General features: G+C 40.5%; 3 protein-coding genes across 5 annotated transcripts in view; 2 read left to right on the top strand and 1 right to left on the bottom strand.

Moving 5' to 3' along the window:
• Nucleotides 1-1,359: 1,359 nt before the first annotated feature.
• On the bottom strand, nt 1,360-4,289 carry LOC117499708 (E3 ubiquitin-protein ligase TRIM41-like). The gene is made up of 6 exons (XM_034152293.1): nt 3,693-4,289; nt 3,499-3,594; nt 2,965-3,198; nt 2,245-2,267; nt 2,033-2,166; nt 1,360-1,952 (listed from the first exon to the last, which is right to left on the bottom strand). Exons 1-6 carry the CDS (start codon nt 4,287-4,289, stop codon nt 1,360-1,362), a joined length of 1,677 nt encoding a protein of 558 aa, XP_034008184.1.
• Nucleotides 4,290-5,246: 957 nt separating this feature from the next.
• Nucleotides 5,247-12,262, top strand: LOC117499547 (delta-1-pyrroline-5-carboxylate synthase-like). Its single transcript, XM_034151985.1, has 17 exons — nt 5,247-5,370; nt 6,331-6,448; nt 6,583-6,725; nt 6,843-6,992; nt 7,073-7,177; nt 7,259-7,417; nt 7,817-7,907; nt 8,400-8,524; nt 8,625-8,769; nt 8,851-8,924; nt 9,351-9,450; nt 9,803-10,023; nt 10,142-10,279; nt 10,419-10,614; nt 10,818-10,939; nt 11,132-11,414; nt 11,517-12,262. Exons 2-17 carry the CDS (start codon nt 6,352-6,354, stop codon nt 11,723-11,725), a joined length of 2,358 nt encoding a protein of 785 aa, XP_034007876.1. The 5' UTR covers nt 5,247-5,370; nt 6,331-6,351; the 3' UTR covers nt 11,726-12,262.
• Nucleotides 12,263-12,684: 422 nt separating this feature from the next.
• Nucleotides 12,685-20,098, top strand: part of LOC117499545 (arginyl-tRNA--protein transferase 1) — a 73,211-nt gene continuing 65,797 nt past the window's right edge. For all 3 annotated transcript variants that reach the window (XM_034151984.1, XM_034151983.1, XM_034151982.1), the window contains exons 1-3: nt 12,685-12,862; nt 18,825-18,888; nt 19,043-19,105. In XM_034151984.1, coding sequence (XP_034007875.1) covers nt 12,754-12,862; nt 18,825-18,888; nt 19,043-19,105 — 236 coding nt within the window. In that variant the 5' untranslated portion in view covers nt 12,685-12,753. The remainder of the gene's footprint in view (nt 12,863-18,824; nt 18,889-19,042; nt 19,106-20,098) is intronic.

Here is a 20,098-nt window from a genome sequence, read left to right as displayed (position 1 = left end):
TTTCTTAGTCTCTCAACAGAAATTACATTATAATTGTAAGTCAGTTTTGAGAGGAATGTTGGAAAATAACCTCCATCCCAATCCTTCATTGAAGAAATGTGTTCAAATGCATCAGTGATGATGGCACAGTTACAGTATATGAGGACTAAAATCATTTATATAATCGACAGGATTACATTTTCTTATTTTGTCACCACCTTTTAGGCTGACAATGTCTTGCATAGTTCTGGTTATTATGAGCCACAAAAAATGCTCCAGCTTCAAAGTCTATGAAAAGTCCTGGGTGACAGATGATTGGGTATTTTGTGTGCTTCAGGGCAGCAATTTTGTAAGACCACTGACATGTGAGAATGAAGACACGCATGTCCTCCATGGTCTGGTGAGCCGAGGGGACAGTGGTACAAAGAACGAGCCTGTGGTTTACGCACGGTCCATGTACTGCCTCAACTACATCAAGTAAACATGAGAGCTGCTAAGCTGCTGACCGAGAAGAAAGACTTTACCACAGAACAAAAGTGCTCTTTGAGGGAGGGTGCAGCCGATACCACTTATTAAATATTTACTGCTCATGACACTGAAAAAACAATATAGAAACGACTATGAATCATGAACTAGACACCAATATTTATTACTTAAAGGGGACCTATCATGCAAAATGCACTTTTGTACGTCTTTTATACATGAATATGTGTCCCCGGTGTTCCAGGGAACTCACCAAGTGTCAGAAAACACAACCCTCTCTATTTTCCTCCATACCCAAATCTCTAAAAAAGGGGCTGCAACGGATCTGATAAAAACTGATCCAGATTTGAACACTGTCCTGACGTCAGGACGGTGGCGCTAAGGCTATTGGGCCAACTCCACCAATCAGGAGGAGACAGCCACGGCCATTGCCGTTCGAAAGCGCTGGAGACGCTGTAGTACATATGCCAGGCCTGTAGATGGTGCTGTTCTCACAGAATCTGCCCTTGCAAAAACAGAGCTAAAAAATGTCAATTGAGCAAAATGAGGCATGGCTAAAATGCATGATCTGTTTGGTATTTTGAAAAAAAAAAAAGTATAAATATTATTCAAATATAGCATGATAGGTCCACTTTAAGAGCTTTCTATAAAACATCAGCTTTATATGATCACAATGATATAGTATCAGAACATCATATTGCTGCTGATATGTTCATTATCTTTAACTGCTCTCGTTATTACTTCAATATAGAGGTAGGTCAATTCCTTGATCATAGTTTACCGGGAAAGATCCAGACAGAGGAACTATGTTTGAAATGTTCCTAAGGTTATTTCATGAGAGCAAAAACCCAATAAACATGGAAAAATGTGATGAACACACATCATCAGTAAGCCATTTTAGTCTTTGCCCCCGTTTCTGTTTACATCCCAGGGGTCCTTAATCCAAAACATGGTAAGAGGCTGCATGTTCAGTCCATTTAAATCAATGCAGGGGTTCAACATGGGGTAAAGAGGCTCAGTGCACTGCACACAGAAAGAGTGAATCAGGGTCATTGCATCAGCGTCGTAGAATGACAGCTCCCCCTTCTGGAGATTTGCCAGTATGCCCAGCTTTCTGATTCTCTTTCCCACCGACAGCAGCTTCTCCTGGGTGTCATGGCAGGCCAGGTACTTCCCGTCCCCATGGTAGATGCACCAGGATGTGTTGTTTACGCCCAGGCTGGAGGAACTGTGATTTGGAGCATCTTTGTTATCGACTGGCCCTGTGGTCAAACCCATTAGCCAGTAAGGTTTCTCCTGAACAATGACCTCCCAGTAGTGCTGACCAGTAGTGAAACTCTCCTGAGCAAGGACACTGCACTGGGAGTCATATGGCTGAGGGCTCTGAGCTTCACTGACAGACGGCCTTCTCCAGTACACTTGTTTCCTATCCTGGGATATTTCCAGTTTCGGATGGGCTGACTTGGAGTCCAGAGCAGGAGAACTTAGATCTGTAAATAAAAAATATACTGTCGGTACACAACTAGTGGAGGTTGATTTTAGACTGCATAATATTAGATGCTTTACTTACATGACCACATCCTGGGAAAGTGTTGGGACAGAGCCACTGAGAGGTCATCCACCAGCCTCTCTACTGTTCTCAGCTTTTCAAGGTCACACAGATCTTTGTCTACTTCCTGGATTGGTGCTAAATCTAAAGGGTCGCTAGAAAAAATTACAGAAAACCATTAGAAGGAAATAAATGGAATGTGGTAATTACAAACAGAGTGACCGTTTACTCACCAACGATTCTGTGCAGTGATTTGCTGTTGAAAAAAGAAACAGATCATTTGGTCTTGCACATATCGCGATAGCAGAAAACATTTGTACACATAGACGGATTATGAGGCAATGGGTTCCTGTGCACAGACATGTAAAGGGCTATTTGTATTGTTTTTGTGTCTCTTTATGGTCTTTTTAAAACTGTTTTTGGTTGTGTTACATCTTCTTTTGGTTGTTTGCTTCTCTTTTTGATCATTTTGTGTCTCTCTGTAGATGTTTTATGATTCAACGTGGTGTTATTGTGTCTCTATTTGGTTGTATTATGTCTCTTGTTTTTTTTCCACATCCTTTAGTAGTCATTTTGTGTCTCTTCTGTGGACTGATATGTCTCTTTCTGATTGTTTTGCATCTCTTTGAGGTTGTGCAACATCTCTTTTTGGTAATGTATTGTGTCTGTCTTTAGTTGCAATGCATGTGTTGGTAGATGTACTTCTCTTGTTGGACTTATTTGGTTTCTTAATTTGACGTTTTTTGACTCCTTCACAGGTCATCTTGCGTCCCTGTGGCAATCGAATACCCCTTTGTGACATCGCAATAAAAAATGTTGGGTCTGGCCTAGGGATCCCCTAACCAGCTGAGACCCTGCACATGCCCAGTAAGCCTGTTCATTAATCCGTCTATGTTTGTACAAGACATTTTATGATCACAATAACCCACTGCCATAATATTTAGGGAACCTACCTGTAGGAATCGCAGCTCATTTGTTTCTCGGAGAAGTGATTTGCTGGAGGCCCTCAGGCTGTCTATCTCTTTGATCTGAGCCTCCATGCTGCCTCTCTGGGCCTCCAGCCACTCTGTCATGTACGTCTCCTCTGCGTCTATAATCTGCATCATCAGACGCTCATCCCCGTCCAGCACAACACGGATCCTGCTGTACTTGTCTGAGATTCTCTCTCTGAAATCTGCAGCAGACTTCTAAGAAATACAAAACAAAAAAAACACATTATTTAAGAAATGGTTCCAAATATAAACGGAATACACTTAGAAAACGGAAAAGTTAACTTTAATCGGATGTATTATGTTTACAAATTTCACATCACTGCATTAGGTTAGTTGAAAGAAATAATATTAAGATGTTTGTACATTTTATTTAAACGTAATATTATTGCTTTCAACTAACCTAATTATGGGAAATCTGTTGACATAATACATTTAATTAAAGTAAACTTTTCAGTTTTTTCAGTGTAGAAGAGGGTATTTTTTGGATGACTGTACCAGTGTTTGAGTATACAATGACTCCAAGTCCTTAATGGCATGTTCTGCTTCATTTCTCCTCTTCAGCAGTTGGTTCATGGTGGCCTCTAATATGCTCTGTAGACAGAAATACAGCAGACCTATAGAACATAAATAATCCTGAAAATACCAAATGAATAAAACGTAGCTGATGACAAATCGCTATCTGTACTCACCTTGAAATCTGCGCAGGCTTCTTGGAGTTGAACTGCTTTGTGGTTCTTGTGCATGCCAACCAGGAGACACAGGCAGCACACAGGGACCCTCTCCTCCATGCAGAACAGCTTGAGCTCATCACGGTGCTCCCTGCACTTCAGAGACAGCGGATCCTCCGTCACCTCCACCACTGTGTGCTCCCTCAGAGCAGTTCTCTGCTGGTGAAGCAGGGCGTGGGCCTGGCATAGTGAGGCATCGCAGGTCAGACAGGTCTTTATGGCCACCGATGGCGACTCTATGCAGTGATCACAGTGGATAGTCGAAGATGACGTAGTTGCCCTGCTTTGAGTAGTTGTCCTTTGCTCTGCTGTTGGCGGCCGGTTAGTGGCGAGGTCCTTTACTTTGGTCTGAAGGCTGGTGTTGACCTCCAGAGTGAGGTTAGAGGGAAGGAATATCTGACACTCTGGACAGAAGAAAGGAGCCTTGTCAGACCCCTCTGTTCCCCAGACAGCTCGGATACAGGTGAGACAGAAGTCATGTCCACATGGCAGCGTTACAGGATCTGTAAAGAAGTCCTGGCAGACGGGACACTTTAAAGTTTCCTCAACAGGGTCCATGCTGTAGCTCTGCAAGCAGCTGTTACGGCTTCTCAGTGTGCACTCCTGGCCTCTCTGCTCATGAATGTTTCACAGGACTCTCTTGGCATGCACTCATTCACTCACATGCCTCAGTGTCAGGTTACTAAAAATGAGATGACATCTTTCACTCGCTGATTTAAGCCATCAACGCTCAGGAGTCCACACACAATTGAATGGTGGACTAAGGGAATTCAATTACAAAATATTTGTTCTAAATGCAATACCATTTAAATGTAATCAAACAAATTAATTAATCTAGTCAGATCTGACTTTGGGTAAGGTACATTTACACTAATCTGAACTCATGGTCCACTTTCTAGATTTTTCAGGAGCTTTTTCAACAGCATCTGAAGGTCTTCAGCCGTATATGGTTTTTACTGGAGTGTCATGGCATGAATCTTGATTTGAGATTATTTTGTACAAAATGTGCCAATATTAATGTTCAGTAATAATTAAAGCAGTTATAAAGTTAAACAGATTAACACTACTTCTATGATATGCTTTTGTACATAATTAAAACATGTTTACTTAAAATATGTTAATTTCGTTAAAATAAATCTCCTTCATTCAATTTCAGAGGTGCAATTATGTTTAAGGTTTAACTGAATCAATATTTTCATTGTAAAACATGGTCCATCAAAAACACAATTTAATAGTTTGTAGATGTACATTTGTATATATTTACACTAATTGTTTGTGTGTCTTAACTTCGACAAAACTTCAACTATTTATCAAATACATACTGTCAGTGTTATACATGTTTACTCCTCCCTCCCTTGTGCTTAGACTTCCCTAAACTACGTGAGCATCCACCCATCAATAGAAAAATGTCTACGTACGTAAAGACTGTTTTTCGTAATCCCCTTCTCACTACATGAACGTAGCCAGACATTCAACGTAAAAGACGTTCGAGCATACCGCAGTTACGACATATCCCAAACGATCCCATATAACGTGGGATGTGGATGTGGCAGGTCGGCACCGGCTGACTACGTGTCTCCTGCAGTACTGCACTCATAAGTGTAGTTGCAGTTGAGTTTCTAGACTTTCTTATTTACAGGTAAGGAGTATTTTTTTAACATGTATTAGGTCCATTTAGTCGAACATAGCAGCTGAGCTAAGTAGTGAGGTAACTCACAATAGCTAATGTTAGCTAAAGTGAGCTAGCCACAAGTACATGTTGACAGCAGGAACACTACACACTTAGCTACACTATGTTAACCCTATTTACTAACCTGCAAACTTCAGCTGCTTTACACGTTAGAGTTTAAATATGTGAACAGCACATGTATTATTTAGCTTTTAGCTAATGCTTCTATGCTAACAAATCAAAATAACACCATCAACTCTGGGTCAGTGTGTCGGTGAGTTTAACACAATGCTGATAACCTCATGGCTGGCAGATGATGCAACGCTTTCCTGTGAGGCTAAAACAATTACATAGTGAAATGTAACTTAATTGTTCAGTATTTAATATTATTTTTTGCTCATTTTAGTCTATTGTACTTTTATATATTTCTCCTCTCCTGCATTACTTGCACATTAGTCTTGCAACATTCTCTCGCACTATTTTATTTCTATTCTGTTATTTCTTGCACTATTTTTGTATTGCTTTTAATTTGTTTGACTGTTTTATGTCTATATAATTATGTTGCATTGTTGGAACAGTCTGGGACTCAAGATTTTAATTGTCATCACTACACTGTAGCTACTGTGCATAACAAATAAAGCCTTTGAATCTTGAATAATGTTCAAATTAATAATGTTAGTATATTTTTATATATTTTATGTTTAGTATGGCGAGGATGGCCAACCATTCAGCCTGTCTATTCTACATGTTTAATTGTACCGTTATTTTACCAGGATAGGTCTCATTTATATTACACATCTCTTTTCAAAGAGATTCCTGGCCCAACATAGGCAGCAGCACAGTTACAGACAACTTCATATCCAAAAGCTGCTTATCTCAGATGGGGTTATCACAAGGTTACAGTAACCTGACACTGTTTTGTGTTTACAGCTGTCCTCAAGTTTAGGTGCCATGTTTGCCAAACTGGCCTTGGGCTCTCGCCTGCCATCCACAATCCGGCGGTCAAATGTCTATCCAGCTTCCATCAGAGCATATTCCCAGAGTAAATGTAAGTTACCAGCCTACTTATTTGTCATACTGGACCTGCACACTATTCTCATTGTCTCTTTGATCTGCTTGCTATAATATGGTCTTTGGTGCATGATGATGTGTATTAAAACATGACTTTGTTATGCTCTTCAGTCCCACGTCCCCATGGGCAGTCTTTTGTCCACCGCAGCGAGTTAAAGCAGGCCAAACGTATTGTAGTGAAGCTAGGGAGTGCTGTGGTGACACGCGACGAGTGTGGTCTGGCTCTGGGACGCCTGGCCTCAATAGTAGAGCAGGTAACACCACTTTTATATTGTTGATACAATTATTTGGGGCTCTACTAAGAATACAAAAATTAAGAATTGATATAAGCTGTAAAAGCAGAATGTTATAGCTTTTTTGTGTCCCGTCAGGTGGCCATGCTTCAGAATCAAGGCAGGGAGATGATGATTGTCACCAGTGGTGCTGTGGCGTTTGGGAAGCAGAGACTGAGACATGAGATCCTGCTGTCTCAGAGCGTCAGACAAGCCTTGCATTCTGGACAGAACCAACTCAAAGAAATGGTGAATAATAATCCTAATATAAACATTTGTTAAATTGTATTATCAGTCTTGGTAACTTCAGTGAAATCTCTGTTTTTCAGACGGTTCCAGTTCTTGAAGCAAGGGCGTGTGCAGCTGCTGGACAGAGCGGTCTGATGGCATTGTATGAAGCTATGTTCACCCAGTACAGCACCTGCACTGCACAAGTATGTACTCCATTGTTCTCACAAACGCTGACACAGTTTGAAATGTCACTAATTTCTTTGAATCTCTGTCCATTTCTGTAGATTCTGGTTACCAATCTGGATTTCCATGATGAGCAGAAGCGTCGCAACCTGAACAGCACGCTCCACGAACTGCTGCGGATGAACATAGTTCCTATCATCAACACCAACGATGCTGTCGTTCCTCCCCCTGTTCCCAACAGTGACCTGCAGGGGGGAAATGTGGGTATTGTGTGTTGGGCATGCTGGGAATGATGAATGTGGTCCAGAATTGTGATGGTGGATTGCTTAAATCATGCGTAAATGAAAGACGTATGTTTTTCATCACTTACATTTCAACCCACACTAACGCATAACTTATTGGACACATGGTTTTCATTTTAAAGGCTGCTTTAAATGTTGGGCACTCATTCAAAGTGTGGTGGTCTTTTTTTCTGCTTTTGTATGGTGCACACACCTGCTTGTGTTTTTTTAGAAAGAGGTGTTGTTTGCTTTGCAACTGATTGGGACTAGGATCCTTTTGTTGCATGGTAGCAACTGATAAGCTCTTGTTCTACAGTATGATGTTAGATAATATCATTTTATTTTTTAGGTTCAATGACATTTCTGTTTGTATTTTAGGTAATAAGCATCAAAGATAATGACAGCTTGGCTGCACGACTGTCTGTTGAAATGAAAGCCGACCTGCTCATTGCCCTTTCTGATGTTGAAGGTACAAAAATCTCCACTTAGTTCGTGAATCATAATGATTAACTTTACTTAACTTTGCTTATGTCTTATGTGACTATGATAAAAGAAGGTCGTATCAAAGTTTTCTTAGCTTGCTTTTGGGACTTGATAACAGAAAGCCTTTTCTACAAACTGGAAGAAGACATTTGCCAGGTAGAGGGGGGCAAAAGAAAGATGCTAATGAGATAATGTACTTAATAGGAAATGTAGAATACATGTTTTTAAGCCTCTTCTTTACTTGAGGCTAAAAGTTAGGATAGCTCAGCATCAGGTACCCTGATTTAGTTTTTTGTGGGTTCCCAAAACAACACAGAAGAGTAATGCTAAATCACAGGAGTACTTTGAATAGTTAATCAGGAATCAAACATAATCATAGGTTTATCAAAATAATATAAATGTTTTGTTTACCGTCTTGATTCTTTTAATAAAATGTTATCAATATAAAGGATTAAACAAGAACAAATCTGTTCCACAGGCTTATACGACAGACCCCCAGGAACAGATGATGCCAAGCTCATTGATATATTCTATCCTGGAGATCAGCAGTCCATCACCTACGGCACTAAGTCCAGAGTCGGCATTGGCGGCATGGAAGCCAAGGTCAGCATGACGATCAATATTGTATCTCAAAGTGTTGACAGGAATAAGTTGGTTAAATTATGAAAAATGTGCATTATACTCAATAATGTCCTCTGAACAGGTGAAAGCAGCCCTCTGGGCTCTTCAAGGCGGGACGTCTGTTGTCATCGCTAACGGCACACATCCTAAAGTCACAGGCCATGTCATCACAGACATCGTGGACGGGAAGAAAGTTGGCACCTTCTTCTCTGAAGTGAAACCTGCAGGTATGGTGTAACATCATCTGGGAAGAATATTTTGCCTACTTGTTGTGTTTTATATTTCATGAGCTTTATTGACACCAACAGGTCCAACTGTGGAGCAGCAGACGGAGATGGCCCGGCATGCAGGCAGGACTCTGGCCTCACTGGACCCTGAGAAGGTGAGTTCTCTGCCCCCTCAGTGTGGTCTGGACTACCATTATCTCCTGGAGTCCACTCAATTATTTTAAGGTTCGATTGCAGTATAAATATATATTTGGGTTTTCTTTTTATTTCTTTAGCATGACATATTAAGAATGAATCCAAATATTTATGAGGATTATTTTGAAGTTACATTTCCTGAACAAAATGCAACGTGTTATTCCTAAATACATTTTAATGACATGAATACAATAGGGAGAGACAATCTCTTGGTTAGCACAAATGAAAAAACAATTAACATGAAAACTGGGGAAAAAAGTGAATCATTTTCAAAACAGGAAGCAAAGGGTTGCCAAACTCATTCATTTTTTACAAATACTGGTTGTAGCTTTAAATACTCTTGATTGGGGTATTTGTTAATCATATCGAGGTGTTTGTTTTTCCAGAGAGGAGAAATAATCTGCCATCTTGCTGATATGCTTACGGAGAAGAAAGAGGAGATTCTCAGTGCCAACAGGAGGGACATGGAGTTAGCAACAACATCAGGTACGGAAGGCGTTGAGAAGACCTATTGTCCACCTTAATCTACAGCTGCATGCTATGCTCTCCCTTAAATGCAGTGACTCCGTACCACTTCCACATGTGCCAGTGTGCATTAGCTTTGTTATCTGTGAAGAGCTTAAGATTGCATGATACTTGTATTTCTATAATTTTGAGTCATTGATTGCATTGATTGTGTTGTAGTGAGTAGGGAATGTACTCCCTAAATGTATGAGTGTAGTTTTCACTCCTTTTTTTGATGCCTCAGCTTGCCAAAAGCATACAGTATTTTATCTACAGATCTGTAGACTTTTGCATTATCAGAGTTTTTATTCATTTATTAAAAAAAATCGTGCAGGTCGTCTCTCCCAGCCAATGATCGACCGCCTGAGTCTGTCAACCTCTAAGCTGAACAGCCTTGCCATCGGCCTCCGTCAGCTCGCGGTGTCCTCACAGGACAGCGTGGGTCGGGTGCTGAGGAGGACCAGGGTGGCCAATAACCTGGAGCTGGAGCAGATCACTGTCCCTATCGGTGTCCTGCTGGTTATCTTCGAGTCGCGTCCAGATTGTCTCCCACAGGTCAGTAAAGCCCACCGCTCAGCATGTAGAGCTACACCGTTAGCTGCTGGTTTTTGGAGACATTGCACATCTTTGCCATTGATTGTAAAACTCACATATTTATGTTATTGTGTTCCAGGTGTCTGCTCTGGCTATTGCCAGTGGAAATGCTTTGCTGCTGAAGGGGGGTAAAGAAGCTTCTCACACCAATAAATTTCTTCATCAACTCACTCAGGAAGCACTTTCCATTCATGGAGTCGCAGATGCCATTCAACTGGTAAATAATAATAATAATTATAACGTTTTTATATAGCACCTTTCATGCAAGATGCAGCCCAAAGTTGATCATTGAGTTATGACTACACATAGTGAGTTTGTAAATAATAACATTCTGTGACATTCACCCTGACGTATAGGTGAGCACACGTGAAGAGGTGGAGGATCTGTGCAGACTGGACAAGTTGATCGACCTGATCATTCCAAGGGGCTCATCGGAGCTCGTCCGGAGCATCCAAAGGGCGGCTAAGGGTATTCCTGTGCTGGGCCACAGCGAGGGCGTCTGTCACGTCTACATCGACAACGATGCCAGCATAGACAAAGCTATAGATATTGGTATGTGGTACTTTATGGTCCTACTGTGATAGTAGAACAAATGTTGTTTCAATTTCTGCTATGGTTTGGTTTCAAAGTTGTAGAAATGGGATACAAAATATATTTTTCCTATTTGAGCAGTTGTAATTATATTTTTTAGATGTTTCCAAAGGGTTATTAACTGCTAAATTAATATAAGATGACTAACTTATTTCTCATTCCAGTCAGAGACTCCAAATGTGACTACCCTGCAGCCTGCAATGCCATGGAGACTCTCCTTATTCACAAGGATTTACTGCGCACTCCTATGTTTGACCAGATGATTGACATGCTGAGAACACAACATGTAAGAAACAAACACACAGAAACTCAAACTTACTAAGTATTACGCATCACAATTTAAGGGTATGTGTTTTTGCATTTAAATGAATCTCCAGCAACTGTCTTGAGTGCTTGGCGTTTGTTTCAGTACAGTGAATCGTTTTTTTTGGACTCATTTATTTACTTATTCTGTTGATAAATCTTTGCTTTCTTTCAGGTGAAGATCCATGCCGGCCCTCGGTTTGCGTCGTATTTAACTTTCAGCCCATCCGAGGTGAAGTCCCTGAGGACAGAGTATGGGGACCTGGAGTGCTGCATTGAGGTGGTAGACAGCATGTCGGATGCTGTGGATCACATCCACAAATACGGCAGCTCCCACACAGATGTCATTGTTACAGAAAATGAAGAGACGGCTGAACAGTTTCTGCAGCAGGTGGACAGCGCCTGTGTGTTCTGGAACACCAGCACTCGCTTTGCAGATGGCTACCGCTTTGGCCTAGGTAAGTACCGTGCCAGGCATGACGACATACATCCTTGGAACTAACTTACAACTGTTTTGAAGATAGGTCAGGAGAGTTAATTCTACTTTTCTTCTCTTGCAGGAGCTGAGGTTGGTATCAGTACAGCCCGGATACATGCCAGAGGTCCAGTAGGTCTGGAGGGTCTTCTGACCACCAAATGGGTCCTTCGAGGGGAAGGGCACACTGTGGCTGACTTTTCTGAACAAGGCAGTATGAAATACCTTCATGAAAACATCCCTGTCCCCCAGGGGAACTTTAGCGCCCGACCAAAGAGCCATCAACAGGAGTAACTGATTTCTACGCAGAGTTTATTTAAAGGTTTGTGTTTGCCAGTAACACTTCAACATCATCATCATCATCATCATCATCATCCACTATGCCGCTGCAGAAAACTTGCATGCAGAATAGAGGATACTTTACCTGGACGACCTGTTCATAAACTTGTGAATCAATTTATATTTAAAACTCCCTGATATCTCCTGAGACAAAGAGTGTAACATGACTGATGAGGGGGAATTGTATCCTGGTAAACTGATAGAAATAAAGTTATTCCATTTTGTGTGACCAGTGATACATGTGCGAACACAACGCTGTTTCGTCTTCAAGGTCCTTTTATAGTAGCATTTAAAAAAAAAAAAAAAAAAAAAAAACATCTAAAAGATCATTGGCCTGGCCGTGATTTTGTAAATTATTTTTCTATGTAAAAACCTTTTTGTAATTTACTGTACGTGTTTTTTGTGCTGGATGTTGGTTATGATTTATTTTTTCTGTCCTTTGTCCTCCCACAAATGATTTAATAAACAATCTTTACAGTTCTCTACTCTTGATTTCTGGTTTTGCATCATATTGTCCCTTTTAAAAATGAATTTAGTATTCATTCATTTGACTTAATACCCAATTGTATTGAGAACTTTAGTATTTAGTCATTCTAACATTTAAATGCTTAACAGATTAATCCTTTTAGCCAATTTTATTTTCTTAAATATGTTGCTACCCTTGCATTTCTTATTTGACAGGGGAACTTAAAATGACTTAATTAAATACTGCACAATAAACAAAAAAAGTCATTTATGTGAACAAAACAGCAGTTATTTTTATTTCCTTTAACTCATTTTAATGAAACAGCATCTCGGGAACAAAACGGTATTCAGATTTAAGAGGGCTGGATATTTTTTTATTTATTTTGTTTAAGATTTATTTTATTTTAGCTCCCACCTCTCGTGAACTCAGCACTGGTGACGTAGAGGAAGTGGGCGTGGTCGAACTACAGTACTTGCCAAGACTGAACACCGGGTAAACCCAGCTGTCATTTGACTCTATGCTAAAGATGGCAGGAAACAAGTCTTATACTATAGTTGAATATTTCGGCGGGGATTCGGGTTACCGGTGTGGTTACTGTAAGAATGATGAAGGAAACTTTTCTCATGGTGAGTGTCTTAATCCAGTAGGAAACAGCCGCTTCACTGAACTGACTCATGCTAACCACCTAGCCCCGTCTACTTGCTGGGTTTGGTAGAGTGCTAGCTAATGTTGGCTCTTTAAATATTAAATGTCACTTAATTTGAGTAATTTATGTTAGGTGTGCTTACCTACACTTAACATTCAACAGAGTGCACATAAGCTAGTGCTCAACTAACGTAATTGGTTAGTGTCAGGTTGTTTGCCTTACTTACGCTATCTGGGTTTTTAGCAATTAGCATCCAATTGCCCAACGCTATTCTTAGGAAAACACAAGAGTAAGACTGCTGTAAAACATATGTAAGTAAGGTTATGCTGGTATTGTGGAACTACTTTTGGCTATAATGTTTACTCAAGACTAACGCTGTAACATTAGCTGCTTCAGAAGACTTGGGTACATTTCCACTAGCATCATGCTAGCTAACAACTGTAAGCATATCAGGAGGAAGATGCCCTCACAAGCGAAAGTGCAGCTGTCTCGATTTCATATAGTCTGTTATTGCAGTGGCACTGAGTGTAGGGTTCTCTAAATCTTTGCTAAAAAGACTGGCGTAAAATCTATCATGTATTTATATGCTTTGGCGTGGAGAGGTCTGTGATGTTCAGTAAGGGCTCATTCGATTTTATTTGACGTTTAACGATGTGTGAAGTGCTGCAATAGCACACACATGAGAGCTAACATGAGACAGAGATTTCACAACATGCTGAAACAGAAGTCAGAGTGTTTACCAAGTACTCCTTGGAATCTCAAGAAGCTGCTTTTACTGTCACTGTGGCAGTGTCATCTGGGATCAAAGCATATTGCTACTACAATAAATTATTCTTATAGTTAAAATAAATGCTGGAAAAAGGAGATGAGAAACAAATACTCTATCCAGCTGCAGTGGAAAATCAAATTGTGGGTCTGGGCTTACTTTCAATTTAACCCTGAAATAGTTTGTTAAAAGTAAAAAAACGACACAAGAACAGCAAATGGATAGAGCATTTAATAATGCCTGATTCCAATAAAAATGTCCTAATATATGTTGTACCAACACTTTCTACAGGGCATGCCACTTTAAATACTTAATCATATTTAAAACAACACAACTAGTTGTCAATGCAACTGTTTGTCATTACAAAAAGCAATATTGTCACAACCACATAAAGTAACATTTACAGAAAAACACTAGTAAAATAACTGAGAAAGCTAGACTATATTTTCAAGTGATGAACCAGGAGGGAGCCATTCTTCTCCCACTGCCTGCTGGATAACTGGATTACTTAATGAGAAGCAGGGAGAGTTTCAGTAGCCCTCAAGTATCCTTCAGCGCCAGAAACATTCCTTCCAGGAATCTGTTCACACGAAAGGTGACACGGATCAGTCATGTGTCGTAAAGGTTTTTAAACTCTCTGTACAAGACAACTGAGCTACCAGAAAACTAAAAATATGCATGCTGCGAGAGGCTTCCATTTAAAGGGAAACCAAGGTCAATGTAATGTATTAGTGGAATTTCTGAGTTGTGTAAGATGGATGGGACAGCGTGCTTTAATTTAGTGTCTAGAGAGGGTGAGAGGTCGACTAGGTTTAGGGTTCAGGCAGTTCCTAATGCTGTCAATGAAAGATTGGGCTCAGAGCCAGCAGACAAGAGCTGTCTAATCTAAGATAAGAGTGGTAATCTGGATATCTTGCATCGTGTGGGCAAGGCAGATTCTGGAGAGGAAGGTGTAGACTGTACTCCCAGTGGGATTCTAATAAGTAACAGTGTTAAAAGGTTGTGTGTTCCTCCATGTGCTGATACAGGTTAAATCAGTACACCAGACCTGCAACTATCAGATGTACACAAGATGTCAAGCTTGTCAAGTTGGTTATTTTCAGACTGCAGAAAAGAAAAAAAACACTTAATTTTGTCATGTTATAATCATCCCTTAGTGCTGATTTACCGGGGAAGACTTATGAAACAGTATAGGTCAACAGTGATTATCAGATCAGTGTTTTTGTTCTACTTTAAACCTTTCCAAGCAGGTGGTAAGCGAGATGTTTTCCTCTATTTGATTGGCTTGCTGATGTTATCAACAGTGTTGTTACATGCAAAGCAAACCCTGCCCCACTCTAAAGAGCTCAACATCTGCCCTCCTCTGTGTGAGTGTCTGTCAGGCCTCAGGGAAGGCTGAACAAATGGATCAGATGAGAGCGATAGAGAGACACTCCCATAGTGCCATGATGTTGGCAGATATTGCACTTACAGAAAAACTGACATTACAGGTTACAGTGTTTCTCACAATTTGATTCTATTTGTGGGGGCACCGCACCGCCTTACTCAAGGGCACACTAGTAGTGGTGTTCCAGGCGGGATTTGAACTCGCTTACTCGCAACCTTCCGATCATCAGCCCACCTCACTATCCATTAGACCAGGGGTTCCCAACCCCCGGTCCGCGGACCGGTACCGGGCCGCGGAGGTGTTACTGCCGGGCCGCGAAATAGCTGTGAGTTTATCGTAATATTTGCAGAATTATAAATATATAAAAATATTTTATCATATTTTTTTTCAAAATGTTCACACCTATGCCACCAGTCATATTATTTCATCCAGTAGCTAGTTAAACTTTCACCAGAAAACAGTTGAAAATGGCTTTTATGGTGTTCCGAGGGATTCGGTGGCTCAGCAGGTCTCAGCCTCTCGTGCGCACGAGAAAGTTACCGGTGCGCCAAGTAGGAAGAGGAGCGCACAGGAGACAACCGTTTCATTGCAGACTGTTATGTTTATGTGGGGGAATGGTGGTGCATACATTATTTGAGATATATTTCAAACTCGGACTTCATTTTAAGGACATGTCGGCCAGGGGTGTAGAGCTATTTGTTTAAGCTGTGCCTTTGCACCGCCTTCGCTGTGTTTAACTTCATCAGAACAGCTTAAGAGTGACTGCAGGCTGCTACGTGTTAACCACACACACCTCTACACACATCTCTACACACATCGAACTGCCCGATTACTCCCCCTTTTATTAGTTTTATGAAGGAGATGTCCAGTCAGTCACCAAGGCGCATGATGTGTGTGTGTATGTGCTCTGCTCAGCTCAGCTCTGTGTGTTTGGTGTGTTTGTGTCTGTCCGACACCGGCATTTGTTTTCAAATGTTTATGAAAAGTAATTTACACACATATGGCTAACTCCATATATGCGGCTGTTCCCAAAATAAATTAGTTTAAACTTAATCTCGATGTAGTGCTAAATGCTGTCGGAGTGCACCGGAACAAACGACACTATCATAATATCTTCTGAAAACAAATGCCAGTCACACACACACACACACACACACACACACACACACACACACACACACACACACACACACACACACACACACACACACACACACACACACACACACACACACACACACACACACACACACACACACACACACACACACACACACACACACACACACACACACACACACACACACACACACACACACCCTGGCGACCGGACATCTCCTTCATAATGCGCCTTCTCCTCGTTTCCCCAGCATTCACTGGATTATCCGTAAATCATACAAACAAAACCAAAACGTTGATTTATCTGTTTTCCCGTTTTGGTTTAAAAACTGAATAACGTCGGTTTTTTGGTTTTCCGAAAAACCAAAAAACAACACCGGTTCTTTTTTAAACTTTGTTAATATGTTTTGGATGCATATTGTTCTAGTATTTGTTCAGGCTGTTACATACAATTAGCCTCTGTTGCTACCTGCTGGTGGTGAGTAAATATTAAAATCAGTTAAAATTGACAACCGGTCCGCGATTTTTTTTTAATGTATCTGCCGGTCCTTGGCACAATAAAGGTTGGGAACCCCTGCATTAGACCACCAACATTTAATTTTTTTTAATTTGGGGCCGTAGAATAGAGGTTATAGGGCAGAAACCTCGTTAGAAATTATGTTCTGAATGAATTGTGAGGCCTTATACAGTATGTGTGGTATTGAAAGATCTCCCCAACAATCCTAAATTATGGATATATGCTGCACATTTTTTGGGATGTTTTCCCTGAAAAAGCTGCTCTGTCTTCATCGTTCAAGGCAAGGCAAGTTTATTTATATAGCACATTTCAACACAAGGCAATTCAAACTGCTTAACAAAAATGAAAGACATTAAGAGCATTAAGAAATAGTGCAGCAGAAACATATTATAAAGTGGCATTTAAAAACACTAATTTAAAAGCAAAGATAATTAAACATGAATAACACGGATACATGAATAAAAGTTACAGTGCAGTGTGAGATATGAATATATAAATTAAAAGCAGCGGCACAAAGAAAAGTCTTCAGCCTGGATTTAAAAGTAGTCAGAGTTGCAGCGGACCTGCAGGTTTCTGGGAGTTTGTTCCAGATATTTGGAGCATAATAACTGAACTTCTCCATGTTTAGTTCTGACTCTGGGGACAGAAAGCTGACCAGTCCCAGAAGACCTGAGAGTTCTGGATGGTTCATCATTTAGCAGTAGGTCAGAAATGTATTTTGGGCCAAAACCATTCAATGCTTTATAAACCAGCAGCAGTTCAAGTGTAACCGTTTGATATGATATGATAATATTTGATCACTTCCAGTCAATTTCTAAGAATAACTGTCCGGTTGGATTCCCCTAACCTTTTTCCATCTCTGGACACATTGAATACTGTTTAAGTCATTTTAACGGCATGTGAAAAAACCACTCTATGGAAGACCAATCTTGATCTACTCTGATTATCAGATATGTTATTTATTAAGATGATAATAGATCTGATCTTTAAACTATGTAAAAGATGTTGCTCTACCCCTAAAGAAAATCTGTAGTCTTCTTCAGTCATTGCTTCCTTGTTGTAGTGTGTCTCTGTGGACTGGACATTGCAATCTCGGTTCTGTGTTGTGTGAAGTGTTTACAGTGAATTCCCTCGACTGCTCTAGATGTGAACTGATATCTCTCTTGTCTTCAATACTTACTTTTTGGTGTGTGCGTCACACTGTATATAGTTGCAGAGGACGAGGTCAGGAGGTCAAACGGGGAGCTCACAGCTCAGCTCTGGGAAGCAGGACCCAAGCTGCTGTGGACACAGATAATATTATGTTACCATTAGGGACTGTGGGAATGTACTTTAGGGGACTCTGTGATTTGAGCTAAAACAAAAATGTGGACCTCCCAAAAGACTTTATGAGCTGCTTCTGAATAAAGCACTCCTTACTTGTTTACATGCTTCCTCATTCAGGTTTAGAAAAAGAATATCTGTAACTCTTTAATGCTTTAAAGGGGACCTATCATGCAAAATGCACTTTTATACGTCTTTTATACATGAATATGTGTCCCCGGTGTTCCAGGGAACTCACCAAGTGTCAGAAAACACAACCCTCTCTATTTTCCTCCATACCCAAATCTCTAAAAAAAGGGGCTGCAACGGATCTGATCAAAACTGATCCAGATTTGAACACTGTCCTGACGTCAGGACGGTGGTGCTACGGCTATTGGGCCAACTCCACCAATCAGGAGGAGACAGCCACGGCCATTGCCGTTCGAAAGCGCTGGAGACGCTGTAGTACATATGCCAGGCCAGTAGATGGTGCTGTTCTCACTGAATCTGCCCTTGCAAAAACAGAGCTAGAAATTGTCAAATTGAGCGAAATGAGGCATGGCTAAAATGCATGATCTGTTTGGTATTTTGAAAAAAAAAAAGTATAAATATGCCTTATTTAGGTATGGTCCTACACTATATTATTCAAATATAGCATGATAGGTCCACTTTAATTGAGCTTTATTTCATAGAGCCAAGCTAATTTATAGCCCCTTTTCTGCAAGTTTCTAGTATGATTCACTTCAATTCATTCATGCTCTTATGCTGACGTTTCATTTCAAAACTGTAGTGTGGAATCATGAAATGTATTAAATGTTTTAAAGTTCTGATGTCCCTTTTGTATTCTCCAGGGATGTGGTCTCACACCATGACTGTACAAGACTACCAAGACCTGATAGACCGAGGGTGGAGAAGGTGAGAAGCTGTTTTGACCTTCAGGCAATCGTGCCCATTGTGTTATGGACCTTTTTCATTTTCTCATTAATATTGTTGAAGAAATACATTTTGGGGATAATTCAAATGTGTGATTGTCTGTTTCAATAATGGTTTTCCATTATTTTATTTTCAGAAGTGGGAAATATGTCTATAAGCCCAAATTGAACAAGACATGCTGTCCACAGTACACCATCAGGTAACTTCCATCCTGAAGATTCAGTTCAATTTAGAACTGACACAGCCAGATCTACATGGAACACATAAGAATGAGACACGGTTAGCGATGCAAAATATCGAATATTTCTCGCTAATACTGATAACTAATTCTTACTTGAATCCCCTGGACCAGGGGTTTTCAAAGTGTGGGAAGGTGAGCCTCCCCTCAGAGAACATAAGAACAGCGGCGCCCCCCCTCCCAATTATTATTGCTATTATTATTATTATTGTTGTTGTTGCTATAATGCAGGGGTATTCAATTGCATTTCAAAGAGGTCCAGTAAGAGAAAATGAAGACTGTTTCTCTCCTCTTGTCTCGTCTCTGTGTGTGTGTTTGAATCTATCGTGCTGACTCACTGAGTGCACCGATATGATTGGCTGAGTAGCATCACCTCCTTAAAACATTAAACAATAACTTTTTAAAACATTTTTATCTTTATGTTTTAAACATGTTGTATAAAACTCCCCCACTACTTGGACTATTCCTTGCACCCCTCTAGAATAAGCCCGAATGGTCTCAACTTATAACAAGATCGCAAGGACACTGGTAGCGATCGGACAATTGAGTGTTGTTCAGTGTGTTGTGGAACATGCGTGTGCGTGCATGAAAATATACCACACACCCAATTACAATAGCATGTTCAATTCACTACCATGGAAGTTAATAAAGTTGTTAAAGTTGGAACAGCCTGTGGACAGCCGTTCTTCCTTGCATGTCAGTCGCCGACACCTTCTTACAGAGGACAGGCAAATCTAGCTGCAGCACGACCCGTATATTTTCGCACGGTGTTCTCAACACATATATTTTTTTTTAAATTTACATTTTCAACATCGTGGATAAATCCTTATATGCTCCCGGCAACACACTGAACGTCAACTTTGCCTCCTTATTACACTCACCCCTACTTTAGTGGGAACAATGAGTCTGCGTCTTTGATGCACACAGGAATAAACGCAGATCATCCTCTGGCTG

Source organism: Trematomus bernacchii, unplaced genomic scaffold, assembly GCF_902827165.1.
Source record: "Trematomus bernacchii unplaced genomic scaffold, fTreBer1.1, whole genome shotgun sequence".
NCBI lineage: Eukaryota > Metazoa > Chordata > Actinopteri > Perciformes > Nototheniidae > Trematomus > Trematomus bernacchii.
The sequence above is the reverse complement of the archived record's forward strand: the minus strand, read 5'-3'. Positions and strand labels throughout refer to the sequence as shown.

Coding starts and splice junctions, on each gene's coding strand:
- LOC117499708 (XM_034152293.1), bottom strand. CDS start 4,289: ATGGACCCTGTTGAGGAAACTTTAAAGTGTCCCGTCTGCCAGGACTTC. Junction 3,199..3,498: donor CATTGTATACTCAAACACTG/GTACAGTCATCC, acceptor TGTATTTCTTAG/AAGTCTGCTGCAGATTTCAG. Junction 2,268..2,964: donor ATGAGCTGCGATTCCTACAG/GTAGGTTCCCTA, acceptor TTTTTTCAACAG/CAAATCACTGCACAGAATCG.
- LOC117499547 (XM_034151985.1), top strand. CDS start 6,352: ATGTTTGCCAAACTGGCCTTGGGCTCTCGCCTGCCATCCACAATCCGG. Junction 6,726..6,842: donor TGGCCTCAATAGTAGAGCAG/GTAACACCACTT, acceptor GTGTCCCGTCAG/GTGGCCATGCTTCAGAATCA. Junction 6,993..7,072: donor AGAACCAACTCAAAGAAATG/GTGAATAATAAT, acceptor TCTGTTTTTCAG/ACGGTTCCAGTTCTTGAAGC.